Source organism: Emys orbicularis, chromosome 25 (assembly GCF_028017835.1).
Source record: "Emys orbicularis isolate rEmyOrb1 chromosome 25, rEmyOrb1.hap1, whole genome shotgun sequence".
In the NCBI taxonomy this organism is placed as follows: domain Eukaryota; kingdom Metazoa; phylum Chordata; order Testudines; family Emydidae; genus Emys; species Emys orbicularis.
Genome location: NC_088707.1, coordinates 14408056 through 14434531, shown reverse-complemented (window position 1 = coordinate 14434531; position 26476 = coordinate 14408056). Strand labels below are relative to the sequence as shown.

Sequence of the window (26476 nt, the reverse complement as noted above, 5' to 3'; positions counted from 1 at the left end):
TTCACTCCTGCTTTGGAGACACCCTGCTCAGCGGGCTGGCTCCTGCGGAATGGGGAGCCTGGGCACCCAGCTTGGGGCTGGGGACTCCATGAGGCAGGGCACCTATGGTGGCTGTTACAGTGCCCGCCCAGCCTGCAGCGCCCAGGTACCTCGGTGGGTCTGGCCCTCAGATTGAGAGAGCTCAGGTGCCCTTTTCCATTTGATGAGACTCCTGGAAGCCTTCAGGCCCAGACACCTGTAAGTTACACATCCCTGGGCTAGCTTCCTTTCTGGCTGAGTGCCTCTGAGGCCATCAGAGAGCGATTTGTCCTGCTACAGCGCACTCAGCGCATGTGTGCTGGCCGGGGGCCTGACCTGCCTTTGGATCCTGAGCTATCGGTGCTGGGCTGGAGCTGTTCCTGGGGGACAAGGGGATCCCAGGACTGTGTTAGTGACCAGTTTGTGGAACCGTGAGTGAGTGAGCCCAGGGGCTCTGTGCTGGAGCCCAGACGTTGTTACTCCTGGAGCAGGGAAAGGGTTATCCCTGGGGGGAAGGCAGCATTTGGTGAAAACCCTCCTGTCTCCTGGGGAACCGGAGCTTCCGCCAGCCCCAGCAAGGAGCGTTCAGTTCAGTTTCCCGTGGCGTGCAGGGCACACCTCACCTGACAGCAGGAATGGAGCGAGGGTGAGGGGAGGGCCAGAAAGAATCCCCCAGTGGCTCATCTGAATGAGTTTGCTGTGTGTCCCCTGGAGCTGTACAGCAAAAGGGACGTAACCCCCTGCCCCACAAAGGGGCCTGGGCTGGATAAATCTGCCTTTGGATGTGCACGGTTTGCCTGGTTTTTCTCCCACCATCCTCTGCTTTCCCCCAGCCCAGCAGCGGGGCAGGGACTCCACAAGGGCTGCCCTGGGAGGGGCTTCGAGGGATGGGAAGCAGAAATGCTCTTACACGGGTGTGAGAGAGAATTTCGCTCCGGTGACTGGTGCTGGATTGACACTTCCGGGGGCAAATCCGCTAGCCACAGAGCAGGCACAGCCCGGGCGAGTGCCCCGCTCTCTCCAAGCTAAGGGACCCCCTCAGGCCTCCGACAGCAAGTGATGTGGGGGGGGAGGTGGAAACAGAGATAGATGGACCGTGGCCCATTCCTGCTCAGGCTGCCCCCAGAACTGTCTCCTTGTTGGGGATTTGCAATGCAGCCACCTAACCACTTGGCATAAAGCTAAGACTCGGCAAATTGCTTCTATTTTCTCTCCTCCCTGCCCCCCCCCTCGCCCCCCAGCTGCTTGTGTCCCAGCCCCAGAGATCTCAGGCAGGAACCAGTTTGCCATTTTCACCGTTGCCCTCCAAGCTGAGGTTTCATAGAGAAAAGTTCCTGTTTCATGTTCCTTGGATGAGGCCCCCGGTCATGCCCAGGGGGCCCTTGCCAGGTTGCTGTTGGGAGGGGGATGCTGGGTGGGTCTGGGCTGCACAGGCAGAGGTGTGGAATGTGAAAGGCGGAGGACCCTGCACGTGGGGGAGGGGAGAGGACAGTGCAGATCTAGTGAGCCTGAAACAAGGACACTAAAACAGTGAGTGGAGGGAGTCCAGGTCTTTAGCTTGCAGGGCCTGCCTGGCCATCGCCCTGCACCTCCTGCAGTCAATCACACCAGTGCAAAGGGTGCAGATCGCTCCCTTTCCCGCTTAGCAGCATTTCACGCTTACTTTGCACTGGTGTAAATGGTGACACACGGTGCCGGGCAGTGGAGAACCTGGCCCCAAATCTATGTAATCTCGTGGACTGTCTGGCCTCACCAGACGGGGCGGAGTGCTCTGCTGTGAAGCAGGAGACTTCTCTGTAGTTCCTGTGGCGTGTGTGTGGCTGTGCCGGGGGCAGATGTGACTCAGGCACCGACAGGGAGCGGAGACGGAGCAGGAAGGGGCCATTGCAACAGCGTCTGCTTTCTGGCCACTGGCTGGAGTCTGATGCGCTTTAACTGGTGTCAATCCGGGGTCACTGCACTTACTCCGAAGTCACTGCAATCTGACTCTGGATCTGCAGTTAAATGCCGTGAGCTGCCACCCTCTGATAGGCCAGGGCTAGTGTAAGCACGTGAGGCTGGCAGCCAAGCGCACGTGGCGGCCAGGGCTCCGAGGGGCCGGGTGGGCAGAGGGCTGCGTGGCAGGCGGTAGGCCCAGCACAGCTGTGTGGGTGCGGCGGGGTCGGTAAGGGACCAGGCACTAGTGTCTGAGCTCCCCTCTTGCCATGAGCTGCTGACCGAGCTGCTCCTGGACTCCGAGTCCCATTGCCTCTGCCTGCCTGCGGACGAGCTCATCAGAACAAGGCTCAACAGATAGGGCTGATGCAGGTCGGCACGTGGGGCCCGACCTGCCAACAGGCTGTCTGCAGCAGCACCCTGCCCTGCCCAGGGAGCCAGACCGAGCCAAACCTCCTCCCCCTTCCCAGGGAGGGCTCCCCGGCCTGCTGCATGGGCCAGGCTCGCTGGGACACGTCAGGGCGTCCCAGGGACTCAGTGGAACAGGATTTTGTCTGCAATCCTGGATACAGGGTTCCCCTTCTGCCCATCCCCCATTCCCCTTGGCACCTGGGCTATCGGTGCTAGCAAAGGAGCAGTGATACGGGATGGCCGGTGTGTCTGCGCCCCTGCAAGGTGAGTGCCTGCCTGAACGGGCTGGGTACCAGCTCTCCGTGGGGAGAGGGGCTGCTGGGGGCTTTGTGTCCCCTCCGAGCCAGCCGCAATCTGGATTGAGATCACTGCTGGACGTGCCAGTCCTGTATCAGCATCACCCGAAGCAATGCCAGGAGTAGGGCTTGGGGTGGGGTGGGGGTCATCCTCTCAGGGGCTAAGCAGGGTCAGGCCAGTACTTGGGTGGGACGGCTGTGGTGCTGCAGGGTGTGGAGGGGCGAGTGCGTGGGTGGCATTGCCCTAGCTGGCACCATGCCCCCAATCTGTGCTGCACGGCTGGGAGAGTGCTTTGTCAAATGGGACATACCACTGAGCTCGCCCCAACTTACCCTATGGCTCCGTGTGCCAGTAGCCCCCGCAGGCCCGGCTGCTGCAGTGCGTGTACCCGATCACATCTCCTTCCAGCCAACTGCAAAGCCCATGCATTTTCACTCCCGATTCCCCCAGACGGGCGTCTCTGGGAACCTAATGTCCTAGCCAAATCCCGACCTGGGTAACTGCCTTCACCCTCTTTAAGTTCCCTCTGCAGTCTCAGCTGGGTATTACTTATTATTTCTCCCATGCTGCTGCAAACTGTTATGCTGTGCCATTCAACATCTGCTGCTTTCCACCCCAGAGGTGGCTGCATTTTAGTGAAGTGAGAGTGCTTTGCGGTAAATTCTCTGGTATGTATTCAGGCGAGATGCTGATTTCAAAGGGGCTATGCTTCCTCCCAGTGGTCTCATTCAAAGTCTCCATGGCCCAAGTGCTGCCCTGGAACCAGCGCGTCTGGCTGGCATTCCCGTAGGTACCCAGTTGTATCTAAGGGGTCATGGGATGTCCTTTCTTTTCAAAATGAAATAATCAGTGATCCTTGTGATCAACAACCTCAGATGGAGGCAGGTGGGTCAGGCCAGACCGTGGGTTACTGGTTCTCCAAAGCCAAGATGTGCTTCTAGCTCCTATCCCTGCCGGGGCTGAGAACTGGAGCAGGTTGGGAGATTTCCTAGGATACGTTTATTTGTCGGAAAATGAAACCAAACCTTTTTGCAGAAAGGAGAGAGTGAGCGAAAGCCAGAGCATGCCCCGGAGCAGCCGCTCGCCTGGTGGTCGGGCCCTCCCCTGCGCCGGGGGAGACCGAGGGCAAGTCCTTGCCCTGAACCAGGCAGAGCAGAGCGCTGAGGCGTGGCTACGCCGGGGTGGGCTCGCTCTGCTTTCTGCAAGGTCTCGATTTCAGTCCAATGCAGAATGAAAACAAATGTTGGAACCGCAACGGTTTTTGTGAGCTGGAATCCTTGTGCCTCGCCCAGCCCTCGGAGACCCTCTCACCGAAGTCTGTAGGAGGGGAGGGCGCTGGGAGGCTCTGCAGCATCCCTCTCACAGGATTAGACACCCCTCCCCCCCCCCGCCCCCTCCCCCGCTGCATGTTTGTTCCCCAGAGAAGCCAAAGGCAGCCCTGGCTTGCACCCGGGGTGACCTCTGTGAGGCGTGTCTGGGAACAGCAACGGGGTGTGCGGCAGGCCAGCCTTCGGCTCAGGCCCCGGGAAGTCATTTGGCAAGAGAAATATTATTGTTCTGGGCAGGATGCAGTCAGCACCCAGCCGCGATTGTTTGGAAGGCTGAATGTTCTGCACATTAGCGCACAGGCAGCTCGCATTGGGAATGCTTCGCCCTGGAGCCTGAACTTGTGTTAATGCGCTCACGTGTGTGTATGTGTGAGTCTGTCTGTGCATATAGACGTGCATCTATGAGTCTGTGTGTGTCTATGAGTCTGTGTATGTTAATATGCATGTGCATATATACGTGTGTGTGTGTGTGTGTGTCCACGAGTCTGTGTTTGTGTGCATATATACGTATGTGTGTGTCCATCTGTGCATGTGTCCATGTGGTCCGTGCATGTGTGTGTCCATGTGTCTGTGTTTGTGGGTGTGCCTGTGCATATATACGTGTGTCCATCAAAGGTGCTGGACCTAGGGGTGCTGGGGGCTGCCGCACCCCCCAGCCTGATTTGGTTTCCATCATATGCAGGGTTTACAGTTTGGTTCAGTGGCTCTCAGCCCCCCACTGTGCACATTGTCCCAGCCCCCCGGTGTCTGGGTGTGGGGCGGTGTGTTACTGTGCTTGCTGGAGCTCTAACGTCTGTTGACAGCTGTGAGCAAGTCTCGGTGGGAGGGCTGAAGCAGGCACAGGGGATGCAGCCTGCCGTGTGCTGGAGGAGCGAGGGGCAGACGTGGAGGGCGCTTTGGGCTGAAGTCTGTGGTGAGTGCCCGGGGGCTGTGCCAGGGAAGGGTCCAGCCCAGCGCACTACCCCAGGCGTGGATGGACACACTGAGCGGAGCAGTGCCGAGGTGAGGGAGAAATTCCTCCCCTTGGGAGGGTCAGGGATGGCTGGGGAGGAATGTCACAGCTCCGGGGTTAATCGCAGTCTTTCCTAACCTGCCTAACCCGCCTGGCATGGAGCGCCTGGCAGGACGGGCTCTGCTCTGGCATACTAGGGAGTTTGCTTCTGTGCCTGTGTCCGCTAACGCAGTGGTTCTCACAGCCGATCCGCCGCTTGGTCAGGGAAAGCCCCTGGCGGTCCGGACCGGTTTGTTTACCTGCCGCGTCCGCAGGTTCGGCCGATTGTGGCTCCCACTGGCCGCAGTTCGCCGCTCCAGGCCAATGGGGGCTGTGGGAAGTGGCGCGGACCCAGGGATGTGCTGGCCACCACTTCCTGCCGCCCCCATTGGCCTGGAGCAGCGAACCAAGGCCAGTGGGAGCCACGATCAGCTGAACCTGCAGACGTGGCAGGTAAACAAACCGGCCCGGCCTGCCAGGGGCTTTCCCTGAACAAGCGGCGGACCGGCTTTGAGAACCACTGTGCTAACGGATCTGGGCACTGGGCTCATTCAGCTCGAACAGTCGAAACAAGGGCAGCTCAAACCAATCCCCATGGCAGCATGGCACGGTCATTGCCCTGACAAGAACCCTCGACCAGCTCCAAGCACCCTTCCTCAGCCGCTCGACCACACCAGCCCTGTGGGGAGCTTGGCTCAGCGTCCCTGGGGGCACCAGAGGGGCTGGGGAGCTGTTCACACGAGAGGGATGCACTAGCTGGAACACTTTGCCTCTCTGTAGCGCTTCTCGTCCGAGAGCCTCGTAGCGTTTTACACCCGTCCGGGCATTCAGCTCCCAGTCCCCAGGGGGATGCAGGGAACGCGACCCCTGCTTAGGGATGTGGGCGACAGCCAGGATCAGAACCACTCCTGTGCTAAGTAGCTGCTGCACCTACCAGGGTGCCAGGCCCGAGGGGGCTAAACACTCCTGCTGCTGAGCGCTGTGTAGCTGGTCTGCAGAGATGGGAGACGGGCACATGCTGCCATGGGGTGCCCGAGGAGGAATGCACACCAGTCAGGAAGGGGTTAATAGACATTCCCTCCAACAGGAGACACTGGCGAAGCACAGACCAGCCCCCAAATCCTTCCCAGCCTGTCTGTGGGGAGGAGAACTCCCCATGGCGTGACGGGCCCGGAGTGCCAGGCCAGCTTGGGCACATACCAACAATGCCGATCATGCCTGAGCCGAGCAGAGATCCTGCTGCCATTATCCCTCAGGGACCTGGCCTCTCCAGAAAGCCCAGGGCCAAAGATGTGCTGTAACACGGGGCTAAAAACAGCCTCTTACGTAACTCGCATCCGCCCAGGCAGGGGCCATGGGCACGTGCACGTCACATCACACCCAAAGAGCTAATTGAAAGAGACACTCGACAGGATGCAGCAGGGTTCATTAAAGCCTAACGAGGCCCATATATGAGATGATCCTAATGACTGAGTTATTATAATAGAGCCGTCACTTCCCGTTATGTGGAGGAGAATGTGCAGCGTCGTGTTAACCCTGAGTCCAGGGGCTGCAGGCTTGGCTGGGGGCCGTTCTCAGAAGGGAATTTGAGGGGTGTGCGGCAGTTTGTACATGGGGGGCGGGAGGGGGGCAGGACAGACCCGTGCTGGGTTGGAGCAGGGTGATGCGAACACTCAAAGCTTTGGGCTGTATGGCAAGGGCCAGTGGAGTCTAAGGAGCGCTGTGAAGATTTTTAGACGCTGCAGGAAGTGACGCCCAGAGGTTCCAGATTGACAGGTCCCTGCAGCCTTCTGATTGGCCCATGCTCAGTATTTAATCCTGGAGGGTGGCCCAGGCTGTTGGCTGATTGCCAGTCTTCCACCCAAGCCCGACTTCGAGCCTGAGTCCAACCTGGAGACTACCTCTGATCTCTGCCTCCGACCCCCACCTGACCCTGGCTCTTGCTGCTTGCTGACTGTCCTGCCTCCTGGCCGTCCCTGCCTTGTGGGTGCCAGCCCAGCTGGGACCGCTAGGCCTGACTGCCAAGACACCGTCCCTTACGAGGGGCACTGTCACAACCAGGGTGAGGGTGGGCAGGCCAGTGCCTAGGTCAGGGCTTAGAGCTGGGGCTGGAGTCTCAGAGTGGTAGGTCAGGATCCCAGGACCAATGCCAGGGGGCAGGAATGGAGCCGGGGCTCAGGGGGCAAAGCCAGTGTCCGTGTCTAGAGTGAGAGTTCACGTGCTGAAGTCCAAGCCAGCTGAGATGCAGGTCCCTCACTGCGGCTGGCTGGGGCCGAGTCCTCGCTGCACAGACACTCCTGGGCTTAACTCGGGCGCCAGGAGCAAGCGGGGCCCGGGGAAGCTGTCAGGCCAGCCTTTGGAAGTGCTCCAGCCTGTGGAGTGCCTCTCCATGGGTCGAGGTAGCAATGCAGGCAGCCCGACCATGGCTGCCAGGTGGTGGCACAGAGCCGGGGTCGAGTCCAACCCCGCAGAGCCTCCTAGGCACTGCCTGCTGAGATGGCTCTGGGGCAGGCTCGCGAGGGGCCCTTGCGCAAGCCACCAAGTCCTGCCCTCTCGTAAGCAGCTGCTGGCTTTTGGTGCCTCCGGTTTGAGCTGCCCAGCATGAGACCCAGAGGGATGGATCCCCCAGAGCGCTCAGCATGGGCCCCTGTGGGAACTGACCCTGACTGTGGGGGCCGAGCCCTTTCTGCCTGGTGGTGCCAGTGCTGCACAGATACTGAGTGAGAGCCAGGCTGAGGCCCGGACAGTCTGAATAGACAAGACAAGCAGAAGGCAACAGGCCACGAGACTCGCCCAGGGGATTCCTGTGATTTATAATTGTTTTTACTTTCCATGGTAGGACATTTTAAAGAAAGAAATCCACGTTTGCCTGCAGGTGTGGTACACCATGGCCCTCTGAGCCAGTTCGGTATCGCAGGCACCTCTCTGGCCCCATCACTGCACTATCCTAGCACGTCACAGTTTTTATTGCCTTCCCCACAGCCCCCGGGGGGCAGCACAGTGCTCTTATCCCTGTTGTGCAGGAGCGGAAACTGAGGCACGGGGAGGTGAGGAGACTTGCCCAAGGTCACACAGGAAGCCCGTGGCAGAGTGGGGAATTGAAGTCTGGTTTCCAACATCCCCCCTAGTGCCATAACCACTTGGCCATGCTTCCGCTGGGCAGCTGAGGCTTGCTATCTGTATACTGATCTGGCACTCATCAGCAGAGTGTCTGAGCCTCACGGCTATTTGTGGGGTTAGCCTCACAACCCCTCTATGAGCTAGGGAAATTTTATCCCCATTGTACAGAAGAGGAACTAAGGCACAGGGTAGATTAAGTGACTCAGCCAGGGTGACACAGCACGTCAGTGACTGAGCCAGGTTTCCCGAGGCCCAGGACCGTTCATTTTACATGAAAAGCAGTAACGGACCATAAGCAAAATGGAAATTGACATTGTGGATTTCCATTGTCTCAGATCAGGGGAGTGCAGGGCGGAAGGGGAGGGGCAAACACATGTCTAAACCAGCAGAAAGTTAACTAGATCTTTTAAAAAAAGATTAATCTCTGATGTTAGGAACAGAGGCAAAGAAAGTGACTGTGGTGTCCTTACACTGAGTGTCCCTTTAAAATGTCGCGGGAATCTAGTTTCACAGAGAACAGAAAACGCAAGAATGAAGGGTCAATAACCGACTTCGTTTTTGGAGAACAGCTGGAAAAGTCTTCGTGCGGCTGAGCCCAGGGTGTGCTTGCGCTGCGCCTGCCAGCAAGCAGGAGAGTTGTGTGTCTAGAGGGGCCCACTGTGACCAAGGCCCCAAGCTCCCGAGCAAAGACCTGAACTGGCTTTGTGCATTTCACAGTCTTAACCCTGGTGTTACCTTCCGATGCCCTGTGACCTCACGTAACCTCTGCAGAGGTTTCTCTGCTCCCATCTGCCTGGCTTCGTTCCCCTTCCCCACCTGGAATATAGAACAATTTATGGCCAGGGACAGACCAGCCAACACAATTTTTCTGCCTAATCTAAACTGCCATTCTCAGCAAGAGAAACAGTTTGGACAGCAGGCCCAGTGACTCACCTCCATTTCCTGCATTACTCAGAGGCTCCCAGCGATGCCTCCAACTCACACGAGGCCCGGGCCCAGGGAAGAGAAGGAAAGACTGACCCGATGGGCTGGTTGTGGACAATTCCATTTGGGATCTTTTTCCTGGGCAGCTCCTCGTGGCAGAGAGCTTGAAAACGAGGAGTGAGTTTATGGCTTGGGTTGTGATGTGAGATCAGTAGCCACCCGCCTCCCTGCCTGAGCCACCCTGGCCTGACACCGTATTGTTACTGCAGTAACGCCCAGCATGGCCCTGCCAGGCAGCACCCATGCACATCCAGAAAGATGGGCCCTGCTCCACTGACAACAAAGACAGAGTGGGGGAGAGGGTGAAGTGTCATGACAGAGGTCACACGGCAGGTCAGTGGCAAGGCTGGGAATGGAGCCCACGTGTCCCAACTTGCAGGCCAGCGGGCTGGCTGCTGGATCGTTTTGTGGCTGTGCGAGGCCTTTGAATAAGGAATCGCTAGCTGAGAATTCTCTGCTTGGCCCTGCCAGGGCAGCACTTCGCCTACAAGGTGCCAGGCCAAGGGGAATGGGCTGCCACCTCTGAGGTACAAAACCCAGGACCTCTGGGATGATCTGGAGCCCATAAAACTGGACAGGTGGCAGCACGCACGGAGCACCCTTCTGGGTTTCCTGGGACAGCTCCCTCAAAAAAGGGACGAGTCTGGGAGAACCCGGAGGGGAACCTGGCCTGTGTGTGAGCTACTGGGTGACTGTGAGGCTAGGTCTACGCTACCCGCCTGAATCGGCGGGTAGAAATCAATTGCTCAGGGATCGAATTATCGCGTCTCGTCGGGACGTGACAATCGATCCCCGAATCGACGCTCTTACTCCACCAGCGGAGGTGGGAGTAAGCGCCGTCGACTGGGAGCCGCGGAGGTCGATTTTGCCGCCGTCCTCACAGCGGGGTAAGTCAGCTCCGATACGTCGAATTCAGCTACGCTATTCGCGTATGCAAAATGAGGGGGTTAGTTAAACAGAAGTTAAAAGGTACAGTGACTAAAGTGAAATCCCTGCAAGCTGCATGGGCGCTTTTTAAAGACACCATAATAGAGGCCCAACTTCAGTGTATACCCCAAATTAAGAAACACAGTAAAAGAACTAAAAAAGAGCCACTGTGGCTTAACAACCATGTAAAAGAAGCAGTGAGAGATAAAAAGACTTCCTTTAAAAAGTGGAAGTCAAATCCTAGTGAGGCAAATAGAAAGGAGCATAAACGCTGCCAAATTAAGTGCAAGAATGTAATAAGAAAAGCCAAAGAGGAGTTTGAAGAACGGCTAGCCAAAAACTCCAAAGGTAATAACAAAATGTTTTTTAAGTACATCAGAAGCAGGAAGCCTGCTAAACAACCAGTGGGGCCCCTTGATGATCGAGATACAAAAGGAGCGCTTAAAGACGATAAAGGCATTGTGGAGAAACTAAATGGATTCTTTGCTTCAGTCTTCACGGCTGAGGATGTTAGGGAGATTCCCAAACCTGAGCTGGCTTTTGTAGGTGACAAATCTGAGGAACTGTCACGGATTGAAGTGTCACGAGAGGAGGTTTTGGAATTAATTGATAAACTCAACATTAACAAGTCACCGGGACCAGATGGCATTCACCCAAGAGTTCTGAAAGAACTCAAATGTGAAGTTGCGGAACTGTTAACTAAGGTTTGTAACCTGTCCTTTAAATCGGCTTCTGTACCCAATGACTGGAAGATAGCTAACGTAACGCCAATATTTAAAAAGGGCTCTAGAGGTGATCCCGGCAATTACAGACCGGTAAGTCTAACGTCTGTACCGGGCAAATTAGTCGAAACAATAGTTAAGAATAAAACTGTCCGACACATAGAAAAACATAAACTGTTGAGCAATAGTCAACATGGTTTCTGTAAAGGGAAATCGTGTCTTACTAATCTATTAGAATTCTTTGAAGGGGTCAACAAACATGTGGACAAGGGGGATCCAGTGGACATAGTGTACTTAGATTTCCAGAAAGCCTTTGACAAGGTCCCTCACCAAAGGCTCTTATGTAAATTAAGCTGCCATGGGATAAAAGGGAAGGTCCTTTCATGGATTGAGAACTGGTTAAAAGACAGGGAACAAAGGGTAGGAATTAATGGTAAATTCTCAGAATGGAGAGGGGTAACTAGTGGTGTTCCCCAAGGGTCAGTCCTCGGACCGATCCTATTCAACTTATTCATAAATGATCTGGAGAAAGGGGTAAACAGTGAGGTGGCAAAGTTTGCAGATGATACTAAACTGCTAAAGATAGTTAAGTCCAAAGCAGACTGTGAAGAACTTCAAAAAGATCTCACAAAACTAAGTGATTGGGCAACAAAATGGCAAATGAAATTTAATGTGGATAAATGTAAAGTAATGCACATTGGAAAAAATAACCCCAACTATACATACAATATGATGGGGGCTAATTTAGCTACAACAAGTCAGGAAAAAGATCTTGGAGTCATTGTGGATAGTTCTCTGAAAATGTCCACGCAGTGTGCAGAGGCGGTCAAAAAAGCAAACAGGATGTTAGGAATCATTAAAAAGGGGATAGAGAATAAGACGGAGAATATCTTATTGCCCTTATATAAATCGATGGTACGCCCTCATCTCGAATATTGCGTACAGATGTGGTCTCCTCATCTCAAAAAAGATATACTGGCACTAGAAAAGGTTCAGAAAAGGGCAACTAAAATGATTAGGGGTTTGGAACGGGTCCCATATGAGGAGAGATTAAAGAGGCTAGGACTCTTCGGCTTGGAAAAGAGGAGACTAAGGGGGGATATGATAGAGGTATATAAAATCGTGAGTGATGTGGAGAAAGTGGATAAGGAAAAGTTATTTACTTATTCCCATAATACAAGAACTAGGGGTCATCAAATGAAATTAATGGGCAGCAGGTTTAAAACAAATAAAAGGAAGTTCTTCTTCACGCAGCGCACAGTCAACTTGTGGAACTCCTTACCTGAGGAGGTTGTGAAGGCTAGGACTATAACAGAGTTTAAAAGAGAACTGGATAAATTCATGGTGGTTAAGTCCATTAATGGCTATTAGCCAGGACGGGTAAGGAATGGTGTCCCTAGCCTCTGTCTGTCAGAGGGTGGAGGTGGATGGCAGGAGAGAGATCACTTGATCATTGCCTGTTAGGTTCACTCCCTCTGGGGCACCTGGCATTGGCCACTGTTGGTAGACAGGATACTGGGCTAGATGGACCTTTGGTCTGACCCGGTACGGCCTTTCTTATGTTCTTATGTTCTTAATGATAGTGACTTTTAAATCTGTAATAGAATGACCAGGGAGATTGAAGTGTTCACTTACTGGCTTATGTATGTTACCATTCCTGATGTCCGATTTGTGTCCATTTATTCTTTTGCGGAGGGACTGTCCGGTTTGGCCAATGTACATGGCAGAGGGGCATTGCTGGCACATGATGGCATATATAACATTAGTGGATGTGCAGGTGAATGAACCCTTGATGGTGTGGCTGATGTGGTTGGGTCCTCTGATGATGTCGCCAGAGTAGATATGGGGACAGAGTAGGCAACGAGGTTTGCTACAGGGATTGGTTCCTGGGTTGGTGTTTCTGTGGTGTGGTGTGTAGTTGCTGGTGAGTATTTGCTTCAGGTTGGGGGGTTGTCTGTAAGCGAGGACTGGCCTGCCTCCCAAGGACTGTGAGAGTGAAGGATCATTTTCCAGGATAGGTTGTAGATCGTGGATAATGCGCTGGAGAGGTTTTAGCTGGGGGCTGTATGTGATGGCCAGTGGTGTTCTGTTATTGTCCTTGTTGGGCTTGTCCTGTAGTAGGTGATTTCTGGGTACCCATCTTGCTCTGTCAATCTGTTTCCTCACTTCCCCAGGTGGGTATTGTAGTTTTACGAATGCTTGATAAAGATCTTGTAGGTGTTTGTCTCTGTCTGAGGGGTTGGAGCAAATTCGGTTGTATCTTAGGGCTTGGCTGTAGACAATGGATCGTGTGATGTGTCTTGGATGGAAGCTGGAGGCATGTAGGTACGTATAGCGGTCAGTAGGTTTCCGGAATAGGGTGGTGTTTATGTGACCATCGCTTATTTGCTCTGTAGTGTCCAGGAAGTGGATCTCTTGTGTGGACTGGTCCAGGCTGAGGTTGATGGTGGGGTGGAAATTGTTGAAGTCCAGGTGGAATTCTTCAAGGGCCCCCTTCCTGTGGGTCCATATGATGAAGATGTCATCAATGTAGCGCAAGTAGAGGAGGGGCACTAGGGGACGAGAGCTGAGGAAGCGTTGTTCTAAGTCAGCCATAAAAATGTTGGCGTGCTGGGGGACCATGCGGGTACCCATGGCAGTGCCGCTGACTTGAAGGTATAAGTTGTCCCCAAATCTGAAATGGTTGTGGGTGAGGACAAAGTCACAAAGCTCAGCCACCAGGCGTGCTGTGGCCTCATCAGGGATACTGTTCCTGACAGCTTGTAGTCCATCCTCGTGTGGAATATTGGTGTAAAGAGCTTCTACATCCATGGTGGCCAGTCCCAGTCCCATAGTCTACCCACAGCCTCTTCACTGGGCTGCTGTTAGATACTTGCTTTGCACAGTATTACAGTTCAGTCCAGGAGTGAAAGGGTTAACGGCCACACACTGGGCTGCTAAGGGGCGACCTTGTCAGCTGCTTTCTGATTGGCTAGAAGGGCTTGGGCACAGCCTGTGCTCCACATTAAGAGCCAGGGTTACACAGGGGTGAGGAACTGCCTGGTGGGGGTTGCAAAAGTTAGTCACCGAACTCGCCTTTAACCCCCCTGTAGGCGCCTCAGTGCGTCTGGGGTGCTCAGTGTTTTGCTGCCCTGGCCCTTGCTGTCTGAAGCCGGCGAGTCCGTCTCTCTCTGTCCTAGGGTTTGATGCTCCTACGCAGCTCCACCAGCGCCGTGCCAGGCCTGTTACGCGGGGTGCGTCTGTACCTGGCACGCTGCACCCTTACAGCGTTGCCAAGCTCCCCGGCTGCACAACGCCTGTTACCAGGCGGCCCGCATCGCTGGCCCCTGTGGGGCTCTCCAGTGCGCCCCTCTGGGTCTCAGGTCCCTGGCCATCGCCTCTGTCTGGGACGGGTCCCGTGCTCCTCCTGCTCTCAGGCCAGGTGCTGGCTGCAGCCCCTGTGTGATCACCTCAGCGGGTCCGACCCTGCAGCTCCGTTTCCTCCAGGGGAGTGAGGGTGGGAATCAGCAACCAAGCGGCCTGCTCACAGCAAAGTATCTCTTATTTCAGAGAAAACGCCTTAAAAACACTAACCCAGGCTGTGCACCTGCCTGCTTCCCCTGACACTTACCATTGGCTGGTTCTGGGAAGGCCAGTTCCTTTAGACTCCTCCACAGACCCTGTCTCTCTGTCTCTGTCCTAGGGGGACCAGACAGCAAGTGTGAAAAATCGGGACGGGGCTGGGGGGTAATAGGAGCCTATATAAGAAAAAGACCCAAAAATCGGGACTGTCCCTATAAAATTGGGACATCTGGTCACCCTACTCAGTCCTCCTGTCTCAAGTGTCCCCAGGTTTGCAGGAGGCGTTTGCAGACTCAGCATTGCAAAACAAGATTGCAGAGACAAGATACAGGGTCACTGAAGCTACCAGCTGCTCCATTGTGTTTCAGGGTATACCCAGATGTCCTTATCTGGGGAGCTGTTTATAGCGAGCTGGGACACAGCAGGATTCTCACATAGCCGCTCTGGCAGTGTTCAGAACAGCAGCTCCACTTCTGTCACCACCTGAATCCTGGGGAGCCTGGAGCCAGAGCGGCTGGAGAAATGGGCTGGCTTCCAATCCCTGTGGCCTGCTGGACCCATCACTCAACTCCTCCAAAATGCTCTGTATCTAAACCCTGCCCCGCCCAGGGAAATGCTGAGTTTTATTGCAGAGGAAGGAGAGCAGGGCTTGGGGATGGGGCAGTGGAGTCACCAGCCATTGAGCCCCGCATGTAGCAAGAGTGGGGGAGCAGCAGCGGCAGCCACAGAGGGGCGTGGAGCCTTTTCCATTGCACAGGCTGGAGGTAGGAAGCTCCTGGGCTGGAATCAGGTGCAGGCACTTGCGGTAGATGTTGCAATCCTTCACTGGGCGCGGGCGCTGGAGGGCCCTGGCCGTGGCAGTGCTGACTTGCGTTGCTATTTCTCCCTCACTGAATTTTTTTGCATCTGTTCCCAAGGGGATAAAACTGCCCTTGAGAATACTGAGCAGGGCTGAGCCAGAGCTGCCAGGAACAATCTGGATCAGAGGGGGGGCCCTTACGTAAGCCTCCCCCCCCCCCCACGCTGGCCCAGTAAAATCCCCTTGAAGGCAAAGAGCAAACGGGCTGCTGGCGGGGCGGGGGAGGAAGCAGAGCTGGAAGCTGGGAAGGAAGGAGGGAGCCGGAGGAATGTGCAGGATCAACACAGGGGCCAGTGTTTAGACAGGAGGTGCTGAGTGTTTTTAGCCAGTGAGAGTGACGGTGTCAGGGGAGGAGAGGACAGTGAAAGCAGGGAGGTCAGAGCCCATGTGTCCAGAGGCACAAGCCTGGCCAGTCCCCTGCAGCAGGCCTAGCTGCCTGGACCGGCCTCCCTGCACCCTCTTGGGCTGGGGCCAACTTGGGCAGTGCCCTGGGAGAGCCAGCGGCCAAACCCTGCTGCTCTTGGTTTGCCAGGCAGCACGGGCAGGACAGAGCCCGCTCTGTGCGTGAGTGCCAACTGCCCAGCGCGGGAGGAGCACGGGGGGATGGCCTGGACGTGCCATGGGTGGTGAGTTTGTGCCAGAGGCAGGGACAGGGATAGCCATGGGGGCTCTCACAGCACTGGAGTGTCTGAGTGCTGGGCGGGAGCTGGCCTCCTAAATTAACCCTTCAAAGACTGTAGGCCTCAGAATAATCCTTTGCCCTTGGCTAGCCCCTTTCCACGGAGGGTTTCAGGCACTGCAGACAGGCAAGTCACACGGGAGTTAAGGCTCAGGCATGGCCGGGAGCTGGAGATTGTTCCTGTTTTGCAGATGGGCGAAGGGGGGCCAAAAGAGTAAAGTGATCTGCCCCGTGTCACTGGGTGCGAGGGGCTGCGGCGCTGCCTGGGCCCTGTGGGCATGGCTGGGATGGCGTTTGCAGCCTCTTGCAGTTCTAGACCCGGGCTTGCACATTAGTGCCGAATGCGGCAGCCCCTGTCTGTGCTAGCGCCACAAGCCACGCCCACTCACAGGGGAAGGAGCTGGCATGAAAGTTCTTTCATAAGTGTCCATGAGGTCTGGAGCTTTCCGCATTTGCAGCGAAGGGGAGGGAGCGACGTAGTGAAGCACAGGCCTGAATATCACTCAGGACGCCTGGGTTCTATTCCTGGCTCTGCTCCTGCCTCTCTGTGGGACCTTGTGCAAGTCACTGCACCACTCTTTGCCTCAGTTTCCCCATCTAGGAACTGGGGATAATAATGACCTGCCTCCCAGTTAACTTGTGTTTGTAAAGTGCTTTGGAGTCCCTGTGACAGAGCTATCTCAGTGCCGAGTATGGGGGTCAGGCTGGGCCTGGCTGGGAAGCAAAGCTGGGAATTACGCCTGGCCGGTGAGTTTCCAACCTGATTCTTGCAATGGTTTAAAACCTTGTCAAGCTCCTTAGCGTGCTCTGAAAGCACGGGGTGGAGCCCTGGGCAGGCTGCTTCAGTGCACGGCTCTGCAAAGTGCAACCGAGGAGGAGGGCCTGAAGGTAACACGGGAGAGCGACGCAAACAGGAGCTGGCTCAGGAGGTACCGCCTGGGGCCGCGCTGTTGGCCAGATGCGAATCAATGTGGAACACACAATACTGGCCGGGGACAGAAGGCAGGCTCAGCGCTCTAGTCAGCCAGAGGCAAAGAGAGCTCAAACCTCCAGGGCTGAATCTAGGAACTGCGATTGCGGAGTAAACTCCAAAAGGTGCTTTCCCTGCTCTGGAAATAGAGAGCGGAGGGGTTTTCGTGGGCTAGGAGGGGAGCAGGGACTGCCCCCCAAAGCCACTGTAAGAGACCAAGGATAGAAAATGGGGGTGTGGGGCATGCGGTGGAGCTCACAGAGCCTGACCCAGTTTCCACTGAAATCAACAGGAGACTTTCCCCTGACTTCCAGGGGAGCTGGATCAGGCCCTTATGCTCCTGACCTCCGTTCTGCCACCACTGGATGGCACCGGGGGTCTTCAAGCTGCCTCCAGCGGATGTGTCCAGGGGGCTGCTTGAAGCAGGACTCTACGGGGTCAGGAACGGAAGGCGTTTGCGCTGCTTCTTCCCTGTTTCGTCTCTGTTCCTGCCTTCAGTCAGCCCAAGCATTTGCCGAGGCCGGTAATCTGGACTCTGACACCTTTCCCCACTGGGAGCCTGAGGCCTTCGAGTGAATGGAAGTGTTTCCACTGGAGTGGGAGCAGGGTCAGAGTGAGTCAGTCTCACTCTTGCTTTCATTCTGGTGTCCAGCAGCGTGGGCCTTGCGGAGTGCGCTGGGCGATGCAGGGAGTCCCGGGGGCGGGGCTGGGGGTAGCCGTGTGCCTGGGCCTTTCTGAGCAGTGCACTCCTTCAGCAAAAGGCTTCGGAACCTTGGCACAGGAAAAGTGACTCTGTAATCTGGGCCCGAGGGGAGATTTCTTCATGTTTCCATTCCATGAGGGAGAAATCCCGGACAAGAGGCGATGGAAAGCGAGTTTACACCCCATTTCTGGCTATTTCCCTGACAAGCCAATGGATGGATTTTCCATGGCCCTTGAATTTCCACGTCGTTTGAGGAGTTTAAGAGACACTGGGCCTGGTACTCCTCTCCCTTCCCCCCGTTTTACCCCCGGGTAACTCCATTGGCTCAGTGCAGCGACTCCCCCTCTAGGCCTGCGTCAAAGGAGAATCAAACCCACCGGCCAGAGAAAAATCATCTGTTCCAAAGCTCTTCCTGGCCCTGTGCTGCTTGCAGCACCAGGCGACTGCAGCTGGGAGGAACTGCAGAACCTGGCTTACTTCTCACCATGAATGTGGCTTGTTCATGTCTTGCCTTTCTAGTCAGTTTCTAGTCAGTTTCACTTCCTTCTTCCCTGCTGGCAGAGAGCTGGGTCGCGTGCCACGGGGAAGGTTTAAGACTGGGAATCTCATAGGAGCCTGAGGGAGTTTGGTGCCCAAATTCCAGTGAAATTCTCTGCCCAACTTGGATACTTTGCCGATCCCAGACAAAACTCTCCCTCCCCCCAAATAAAATCTTGTAACCCTTTAAAAATGTATCCGAGAATGAAATGTGGGGCTGAAAACTAGCACCTCTCTAGCTCCATGCCTGTGTGTCTGGAACATTTAGTAGGTCAGAATAAATCCCTGGCTGAGTTTAGGTCCTAAAACAGGCCATTGCCTGGTGATGAGTTTCAGATCAGATTATAGCTGGATGCTTTTGCATCCCCTGCTGCTCTGGGGGGCTTCGACACAGCCTGTAATTTGATTTACTTGTTGTGATTACGTGTCATTTACTGTAGAACACCCTCCTTCGGAAAATCCACTCAGAGCCAGCCGTTGTCTCGCCTGCTGTGTGCGTGGTAGACAAGAGCAGCCTGGCGCATCAGATACACTCACCTTGGAGTCTTTGGCCTCAATGTCAGTATCGCACAGAGGCTAAGGCCCTGCCCTTTTCCACTGGGCGGGACCTAGGCCTTGTATTGGGATGGAGGATGTTCTGCAAGTCCATAGCAATGACATGTGCTCCACAGTGACAGCGCGTTGAACGTCACTGGCATCCTGCAGTGGTGGGTGTCCAAGTGCTTCTCAAACAGCCTTGCCGCCCCCTAGGGAAGCCACGGTCATCTGCCCATAGCATGGATGTCCTGGGGGTAACTGAAAAGCGCTGGGTGAAAATCTGGCCCTCAACTGTGGGTGCGGAGCCCTGGGAGACGTGCCCGAGTGCCCTCGGTGACAGACACAGGAATAGAACCCAGGCGTCCTAGCCCCACTCCCCCACCCTGCTAACATACCATGCTGCTTCCGTAATTCTATGTTATTAGCTCCCATTCGAACCTTCCCTGAGATAGTGCTGAGAACATGTGACCCTTTTATGGAGACCCCTCCCAGGCAGATTGCAGGTTGGCATTGGGCTGTCAAGGAGAGGGAAAGGTTCAAGGCAAACTCTGCTCAGAAGTGCGCATCCCTCGCTGTGGTTTGCGGGAGGCTGATGGTTTGTTGGCTCTAGATGAGCAGTGGCTGCTCTCCAGGGATTGGTTGTCAGGCAGGATAGTTACAGCCGAAGCCCAGCCCGCATTGTATTTACAGCTGTCAGTTCACGCCGTGCTTTGCTTGCAAAGTTGATATTTGCTCAAGACGGGCTTGAGTTGAATGGCATGTGATTGTAAACTGCATGATGCCAAGGAGACCGAGGGGTGTGGCATGAGCTCTTACCCTGGGCTCTTTGTGTCCAGAGAGCGCCCAGCACGTAGGAAGGGGGGTGGGGAACAGAAGTGGTTAAGGCTACAATTTTCAGAGGTCTCTGCTTTCAAGTGTCTCCGTTTTTGGAAGCCCATCTGGGGGGGCTTTACGGTGTCCGACAGGACACGTGGCCTAGGTGATCAGACAAGCCATTGCCAGAGCCGAGAGTGGAACCCGCGTCTCCTGACGGCCAGGTTGGAGCACTGGCCCCTGGGTCATGCAGCCAACGCCCCACCTGTGTTGCCCAGTGACCTGTGTCCTGGGAACTGTCCGAGTCTGGCACGGTGCAGCAAGGTCCATGCAGCAGCATTTTTCTTGACTCAGCCCTTTCAGCCTTGGGATGTGGTAGGATCTCAGCCACTTGCAGTCAAGATGGGGCGTCTCTTTCTAAATGATGCACTTCCACTCCCCCAGAAGTTCTGGGCTGGGGGCAGGAACGCTGGGGCAGGCAGGAGCTCAGGTGGGAAGCTTGCAATGCTCCCTTGTGGCGTTACAGTCTAGGAATCCCTGAACAGTGCGGGCCCAGTGGGGCCGGTCATTGCTCCCGCCCTGCACAGGTGTATTTGAAGCCGTGAGAATCTGGGCTGCTGGAGCTGAAGACAGAGGACTCTGGGTGTTTTCCTCACACGGTGCAATGCACATTGGGAACTTCCCCCCGGAGACCTGGGAAGGTCTAAGAGGGGGATGTGGGCTGTAGGCTGCGCAGGAGACAAACTCTCTCAGGGTGTGGCTATGGCCTGACATCTGCCCACACACAGGGCCAAAACAAATGTACAGCATTCCCCTCCCCCTCCCAAGCTCTTCCCGCGAGCGCCCACCCAGACGGGAATGCTGCCCTAAGCATTGTTACGATGGCCTCTCAGGCTGCACTTGGCACGCGTGATCTCGGATGATCTCCCCCGGCAATGCTCCATGCTGATCACCAGCTGGGGTCCGAAATCAATCCACCCTCCTCCCATTGGATAGTTGTTTGGATTAGTTGAATTGGCCCCTTTGGTCATTCTTCAGATGCCTTTACATAACGTCACAACCCAGAGCATCCTGGCCAATGCCCGTGCTTGGCTTAACTGCAGCCTCCCTGCGCTCCTGGGTTGCCTGGCAGGGCACAAAGCTCTGTTGGAGACGGATTCGGACACAATCCAATTCTTAACACTGACTGAGGGACACACTTCCACACCACCGTTCATTAGCCCGTGGAACTCACTGCCACAGAAACCCCTGACACCAGGAACCTTGCGAGATTCAAAAAAAGGTTGGACATTTCCGTGGATATCAGAAAATCCCGAGTTATCCTAATTAGTGCTAGCAGGGATATTAACCCTCCTGCTTCAGAGCTTAAACCAGTCTCTATTAGAGACCAGGATGAGACCTACGGGGGGGCAGATTATCCGACGTCTGCTACTATGTGGCTCTTGCACCTTCCTCTGAAGCGTCTGGTGCTGGCCCCTGGGCGGATCCACTCTGGTGATGCTGCTCTTGGCTGGTTCAGTATAGAAAGGTTCCCCCCTCGGGCTGAAGCCGAGCTGGGCCCATGTCAAAGCTGTGGGGGCTGGAATCCAGCCAGTGCCATGGGTGGCCAGTTCGTTGGGGGGAGGCTAACCCTTGGCCCCTCCCCTTCTTCCCAAGACCCTGCCCCTCCCCCTCCTGTTCTACCACCCCTCCCCCACAGGAGCCCATAGCACCCCCACCACGGCCCCGGTGTGCCAGGTAGCGTGGCCACAGGGCCGGGTGGGCAGTGCGGCCCGAGCATCACCCGCCCTGAGTCCCCACAGAAGGCCTGTGATTCCTGGGTGGGCTCCCTGGGGACCCTGCAAAGAAGGAGCCCGCGCTGCAGGGCTGCTTGCAAGCCAGCGCTGAGGGAATCACGCCTGCTCCACGGCCCAGCAGAGGATCCACCTTGGCCCCCTTCTCTCCAGAGCCAGTGGGGAACTGAAATACTCCTGTAAGGAGCGGGCGGGGGAGGAACGTGCCTGGACTAACCTTTGCATGCAAAGATATTGTAGAGCGGCGGTTCTCAAACTGGGGGTCCTGACTCCGTTTTAATGGGGTCGCCAAGGGCTGGCACTAGCCTTGCTAGGGCCTAGGGCTGAAGCCCGAGCTCTACTGCCCGGGGCCAAAGCTCAAGGGCTTCAGCCCTGAGTGGGGGGATGGGACTCAGGTTACAGGCCTGGGGATGAAGCCCTTGGGATTCAGCTTTGCCCCCCCTACCCCTTTGGGACTCTGGCTTTGGCCCTGGCCCCCCTGCCTGTGGTGGCAGGGCTCAGGCTTTGGTTCCCCCGTCCTGGGGTTGTGTAGCAATTACTGTTGTCAGAAGGGGGTTGTGGTGCAAAGAAGTTTGAGACCCCTGTAGAGAAAGGGACTGGACCTGGCCACAGGTGTAAGTGGTGAAATTCCACTGATTTCAGTTGCGATGCAGCCCCTTCGGCATTGGCTGCATGGGAAAGTTGCAGCAGCTTAGGTGAGAGGAAGGATGGCCCTGTGGCTAGGCCATTAGCCGGGGACTCAATTCCCAGCTCTGCCACAGACTGCCTGCGTAACCTTGGGCAAGTTCCTTAACCTCTCTGTGTCTCCCTTCCCCATCTGTACAATGGGGGTCCTAGCACTGCCTGATCTGATCTCACTGGGCTGTGTGAGGATAAATACCTTAAAGCTCTGAGGGGCTCAGACCCTGTGGTGATGGGGGCCAGGCAAGTCCTTCAGTCTAGCAGATAGCTCCTGGGCAGCTCACCTGTGTATGGACCCACTTATTTCAGTTTAAGAGAAGCTTGTGTCGGTTTAACTTAAACCTCCTCCCAGCTGACTCACGCTGCACTGGAAGAGGCTCTTTCATACCGAAGTGAGTGTGCACCCTGAGCTCTGCACTGGTTTCAGTTCACACCTGAGGCCCTGCTTCTGCTGCAACACGGTCATGTTCACAAGGCCTCAGTCGTCAGTGAATTTGGCCCAAGGTATTTAAGGGAGGGAGTGTGGTCTAAGGTTAGAGCAGGGTCCTAGGAATCAGGACACCTGGGTTCCATTTCCAGCTCTGGGAGGGGAGTGAGGGTTAGAGCCGAAGGACTGGGGATCTGGACTCCCAGGCTCCATTCTTGGTTCTGGGAGGGGAGCAGGGTCTAGTAGTTGTAGCAATGGGGGCTGGAAGTCAGGATGCCTGGGTTCTATTTCTGGCTCTGCCATTGACCTGCTGGCTGCCTTGGGTAAGTCACTGCCCCTCTGGGCCTCAGTTTCCCCATGGATAACATGGGGACCTACCTCACAGGGGTGGTGTGAGACTAAAATCCTTACTGTTTATGAAGTGCAGCGAGGCCCTGGTCTGAAAGGTGCTATCGAAGGGCAAAGAGCTGTAACAGCCATTTCTCCTTGACTTGCCTGCCACGGCCCAGCCGCCGATTCATGTTTCTCCTGCAAGAATGTTACCAGGACCCTTACACTGAGCTACACGTGGAGCTTCCTGGGCTGGTGCCCGCACGCTCAGCGGGTCAGGGAGACACACCAAGGTAGCAAACCCTGCCAGAAACCATTGTGAGACCTTCTAGGCTGTGTGTGTGTGCGCGCGCGTGCACAAGCGAGTGCAGCTCTGGGTGTGTGTGTGTGTGCGCACGAGCGAGTGCAGTTGTGGGTGTGGGTGTGTACGCGCGAGTGCAGCTGTGGGTGTGTGGGTGTACGACCTCTACTGCAGTGAGAGGAGAATTTCCGGGAACTCAAGCTGTAGGAGCCTGGGTTGGATGGAACGGGAGGCCCCACGTGCTAGAGTGGATGCTGCCCATGCCTTTCAGCTGGTGTTTGTTGTGTTCGTTGGTTAGGGGCAGAGGTTCCCTGCAAGGCAGGACAGAACGCTGACTGTGCAGCGGACAGATGCCCCTCACACTCCTTTCTCGCAGGGCCCGGGTCAGCTGGCAAACCTCAGGCACTGGGCAGGCAGAGTGACGCGGCACTGGCAGCCGAGTTACTAGACTTACTGCAGAAGTGGTGGCTGTGGGGGGCTTGATGGGTTCTTCCCCTTTGCTCCCTGCAGGCCTGACAGATGATGAGGACATCAAGGTGATGCTGAAGGGCTCCTTTCTCTGGAAGATCAAGTCACGCAGACGGAAGAAGGAGCGGTTCTACCGCTTGCAGGAGGACGGCTTGACCATCTTGTCTGAGCGCTGCTTTAAACGGGCTCGCTCCAAGCAGATCTGTAAGTCCCAGTGGCCGAGACTCAAATGCTCCTGGAAACAAGAAACCCAGATCCCAGTTCAGAACCTAGAACCCAACCCACCTCCAACACAGAACCGAGAACCCCTCCCACCCACTGACCTAGAACCCAACCCCCAACCAATGCAAATTCTACAACACAACGCTCTGCCCAATACATAATGTAGAGCACATAACCTAGAACACGAGGCCAGAAACTAGAACATAAAACCCCAGCCAACACAGAGCCTAGAACCCCAGCACAGAACCTGGAATCCAGATTCACCCACCCAAGCACAGAACTCAGCTGGCCCAAACCTGGAACCCTGTAAAATCCAGCTGCATGAGCCAAGCAGGTTCTCAGCTCCATGCTCTTGTTTCTGTGCCCGGGCAGGACAGCAGACACAGTTAACAGGTTTGCCAAGGTGCATTTTCATCCTTTACCTCCCAGCCACAAAGTCCCATCGCTCTGCTCAGAAACCCCTCCTGCTCCCCCATCGAAAGCATTGGGTTTGATTTCTGGGTGAACAGAGACACCCCCTCCTCGATCCTGGACATGGCGACCCTAGACACTGCTCTGATGCTTCACTACAGCAACTGCTGTCAGTATCGCCGTTGGAGACAGCAAATCCTACGCTCACATGGGCTCTGTCTGGTCTGGGATTAGAATGACAGAAATTAGAGATTAAAATATACCCATGTCATAGAAGATTAGGGTTGGAAGAGACCTCAGGAGGTCATCTAGTCCAACCTCCTGCTCAAAGCAGGCCCAACACCAACTAAATCATCCCAGCCAGGGCTTTGTCAAGCCTGACCTTAAAAACCTCTAAGGAAGGAGATTCCACCACCTCCCTAGGTAACCCATTCCAGTGCTTCACCACCCTCCTAGTGAAAAAGTTTTTCCTAATATCCAACCTAGACCTCCCCCACTGCAACTTGAGACCATTACTCCTTGTTCTGTCATCTGCCACCACTGAGAACAGCCGAGCTCCATCCTCTTTGGAACCCCCTTCAGGTAGTTGAAGGCTGCTATCAAATCCCCCCTCATTCTTCTCTTCTGCAGACTAAATAATCCTAGTTCCCTCAGCCTGTCCTTGTAAGTCATGTGCCCCAGCCCCCTAATCATTTTCGTTGCCCTCCACTGGACTCTCTCCAATTTGTCCACATCCTTTCTGTACCGGGGGGGGGGGGGGGCAAAACTGGATGCAATACTCCAGATATGGCCTTACCAGTGCCGAATAGAGGGGAATAATCACTTCCCTCGATCTGCTGGCAATGCTCCTATTAATGCAGCCCAATATGCCGTTGGCCTTCTTGGCAACAAGGGCACACTGCTGACTCATATCCAGCTTCTCGTCCACTGTAATCCCCAGGTCCTTTTCTGCAGAACTGCCGCTTAGCCAGTTCCCTGCTCCCAGGGCCAGGCCCTTCCCTGCAGAACTTCCCACACTGCTTTGTTCACCTGGGGCTCCATTTTCCAAAGAACTCAGCGCGCGGGGGGCATATTGGGGGCTGAGTCCTTGCAAACCTGGCCTTGTAGCTCAGCGTCACAAACAACTGGGCTCCCTCCCTTCCCCAGCCTGCGATCTCACTGCTAGAAGCGGCTTTCTCTGGAGGTGGATTCAATCTCCTCTGCTCACTTGCAGCAGGTGATGGCCACAGGTCTGTTATTCCCAGGGCCACTCTAAATAACCCCTCTCTCCCCCATACCCTTCACATACATTCAGGTGGCTCTGACACCTCTTTCCATCCTTGCTTGGGCATGCGGGGCCCAGTCCTGCAGCATGACTGTGGGTGCTTCACTCACAGCACTGGCCCCAGGGGTCCTGTGGGACTGTCCCAGGTGCACAAAGTGAAACAGCCAGAGACGTGTTTGCAGGCTGACTTGGGTCTGTTAAGTATCTCTCTAGCTCCTCAGATCTTTGTTTTGCTGAATTCCCCCGATGTTACCTACGCCATTCTGGTATTAAAGCACCCAGAACAAACACAGCCAATAGGCCAGATCCATTACTGATTAAATAAAATGCTAACGAGAGCCAGGAATAGGATACAGTCCCTGGCTCAGCTGCCCATCACACGCCGCCTGCGGCTGCTCCTCCCATCTCTGCACATGAGCACGGGGTGAAGTCAGACACTCCTGACCAGCATCGACCTGCTGACCGAGCTCCTGAGGGTCAGATTGTCGTGTGTCAGCACCCACTAGCCGGGCCAAAACTTCACAAGAGCTCAGCACCCAGCGGGCCGAGGCTGCCTGATCCTGCAAAGTCCTGGGGAGCGGAGGGCGCTCAGCACCTCACAGCATCATCTCTAGAGAGTCCACCGAGAGCAGGTGGGAGGAGGACGGTTTGCAAGGTCCCCATAAGATGCCATCCCCGCAGATAGGGTTACGTCCTTGGTCTCTGCTGTCTCTGGAGAAGGGCAGCTTGGCGGATGGCTCTTAAGGCCCCTGCTCCTGGAGTGTACTGAGGACGTGCCCTGGCAGAGCAACGAGGGCTGGGGCCATGTTCTCCAAAGAGCTCTGCTCCCAGCTCTCCTGAGAGCCCTGGTCATGGCCCCGAGCCCTTGGGAACGCGCTGCCCGTGGCTCTGAGTTTGCTGCGTAGGTAAAGGTACGTCTGCCCTGGAGCTGGGGGGAGTCCCCACGCCAGGAGACAGCGGTGCTAGGTCCGAGCGAGCCAGCACGCTGACCACGCTGTGCAGCTGTGGTGATGTAAGCGGCAGGAGGGGCTAGTGCCTGGTCCGAGCCTGTACAAGGCCCTAGGGATGTACTCGGGATGGCTAACGCCTCCTGCCGCTCGCGCCACCTCAGCTCCACCGTGTAGCGCTAGCTCAAGGCCGGCCAGCAGGGCTCCGTCCCAGCTCCGGTTCCCAAGTGCCCTGAGGGC

General features: G+C 55.7%; 1 protein-coding gene across 1 annotated transcript in view; it reads left to right on the top strand.

The window, feature by feature from the left end:
- PLCD3 (phospholipase C delta 3) overlaps positions 1-26476 on the top strand; it is a 56285-nt gene that overhangs the window by 4314 nt on the left and 25495 nt on the right. Inside the window, exon 2 of the mRNA XM_065422839.1 lies at positions 23435-23596. Within this exon, the coding sequence (XP_065278911.1) occupies positions 23435-23596 (162 nt within the window). The remainder of the gene's footprint in view (positions 1-23434; positions 23597-26476) is intronic.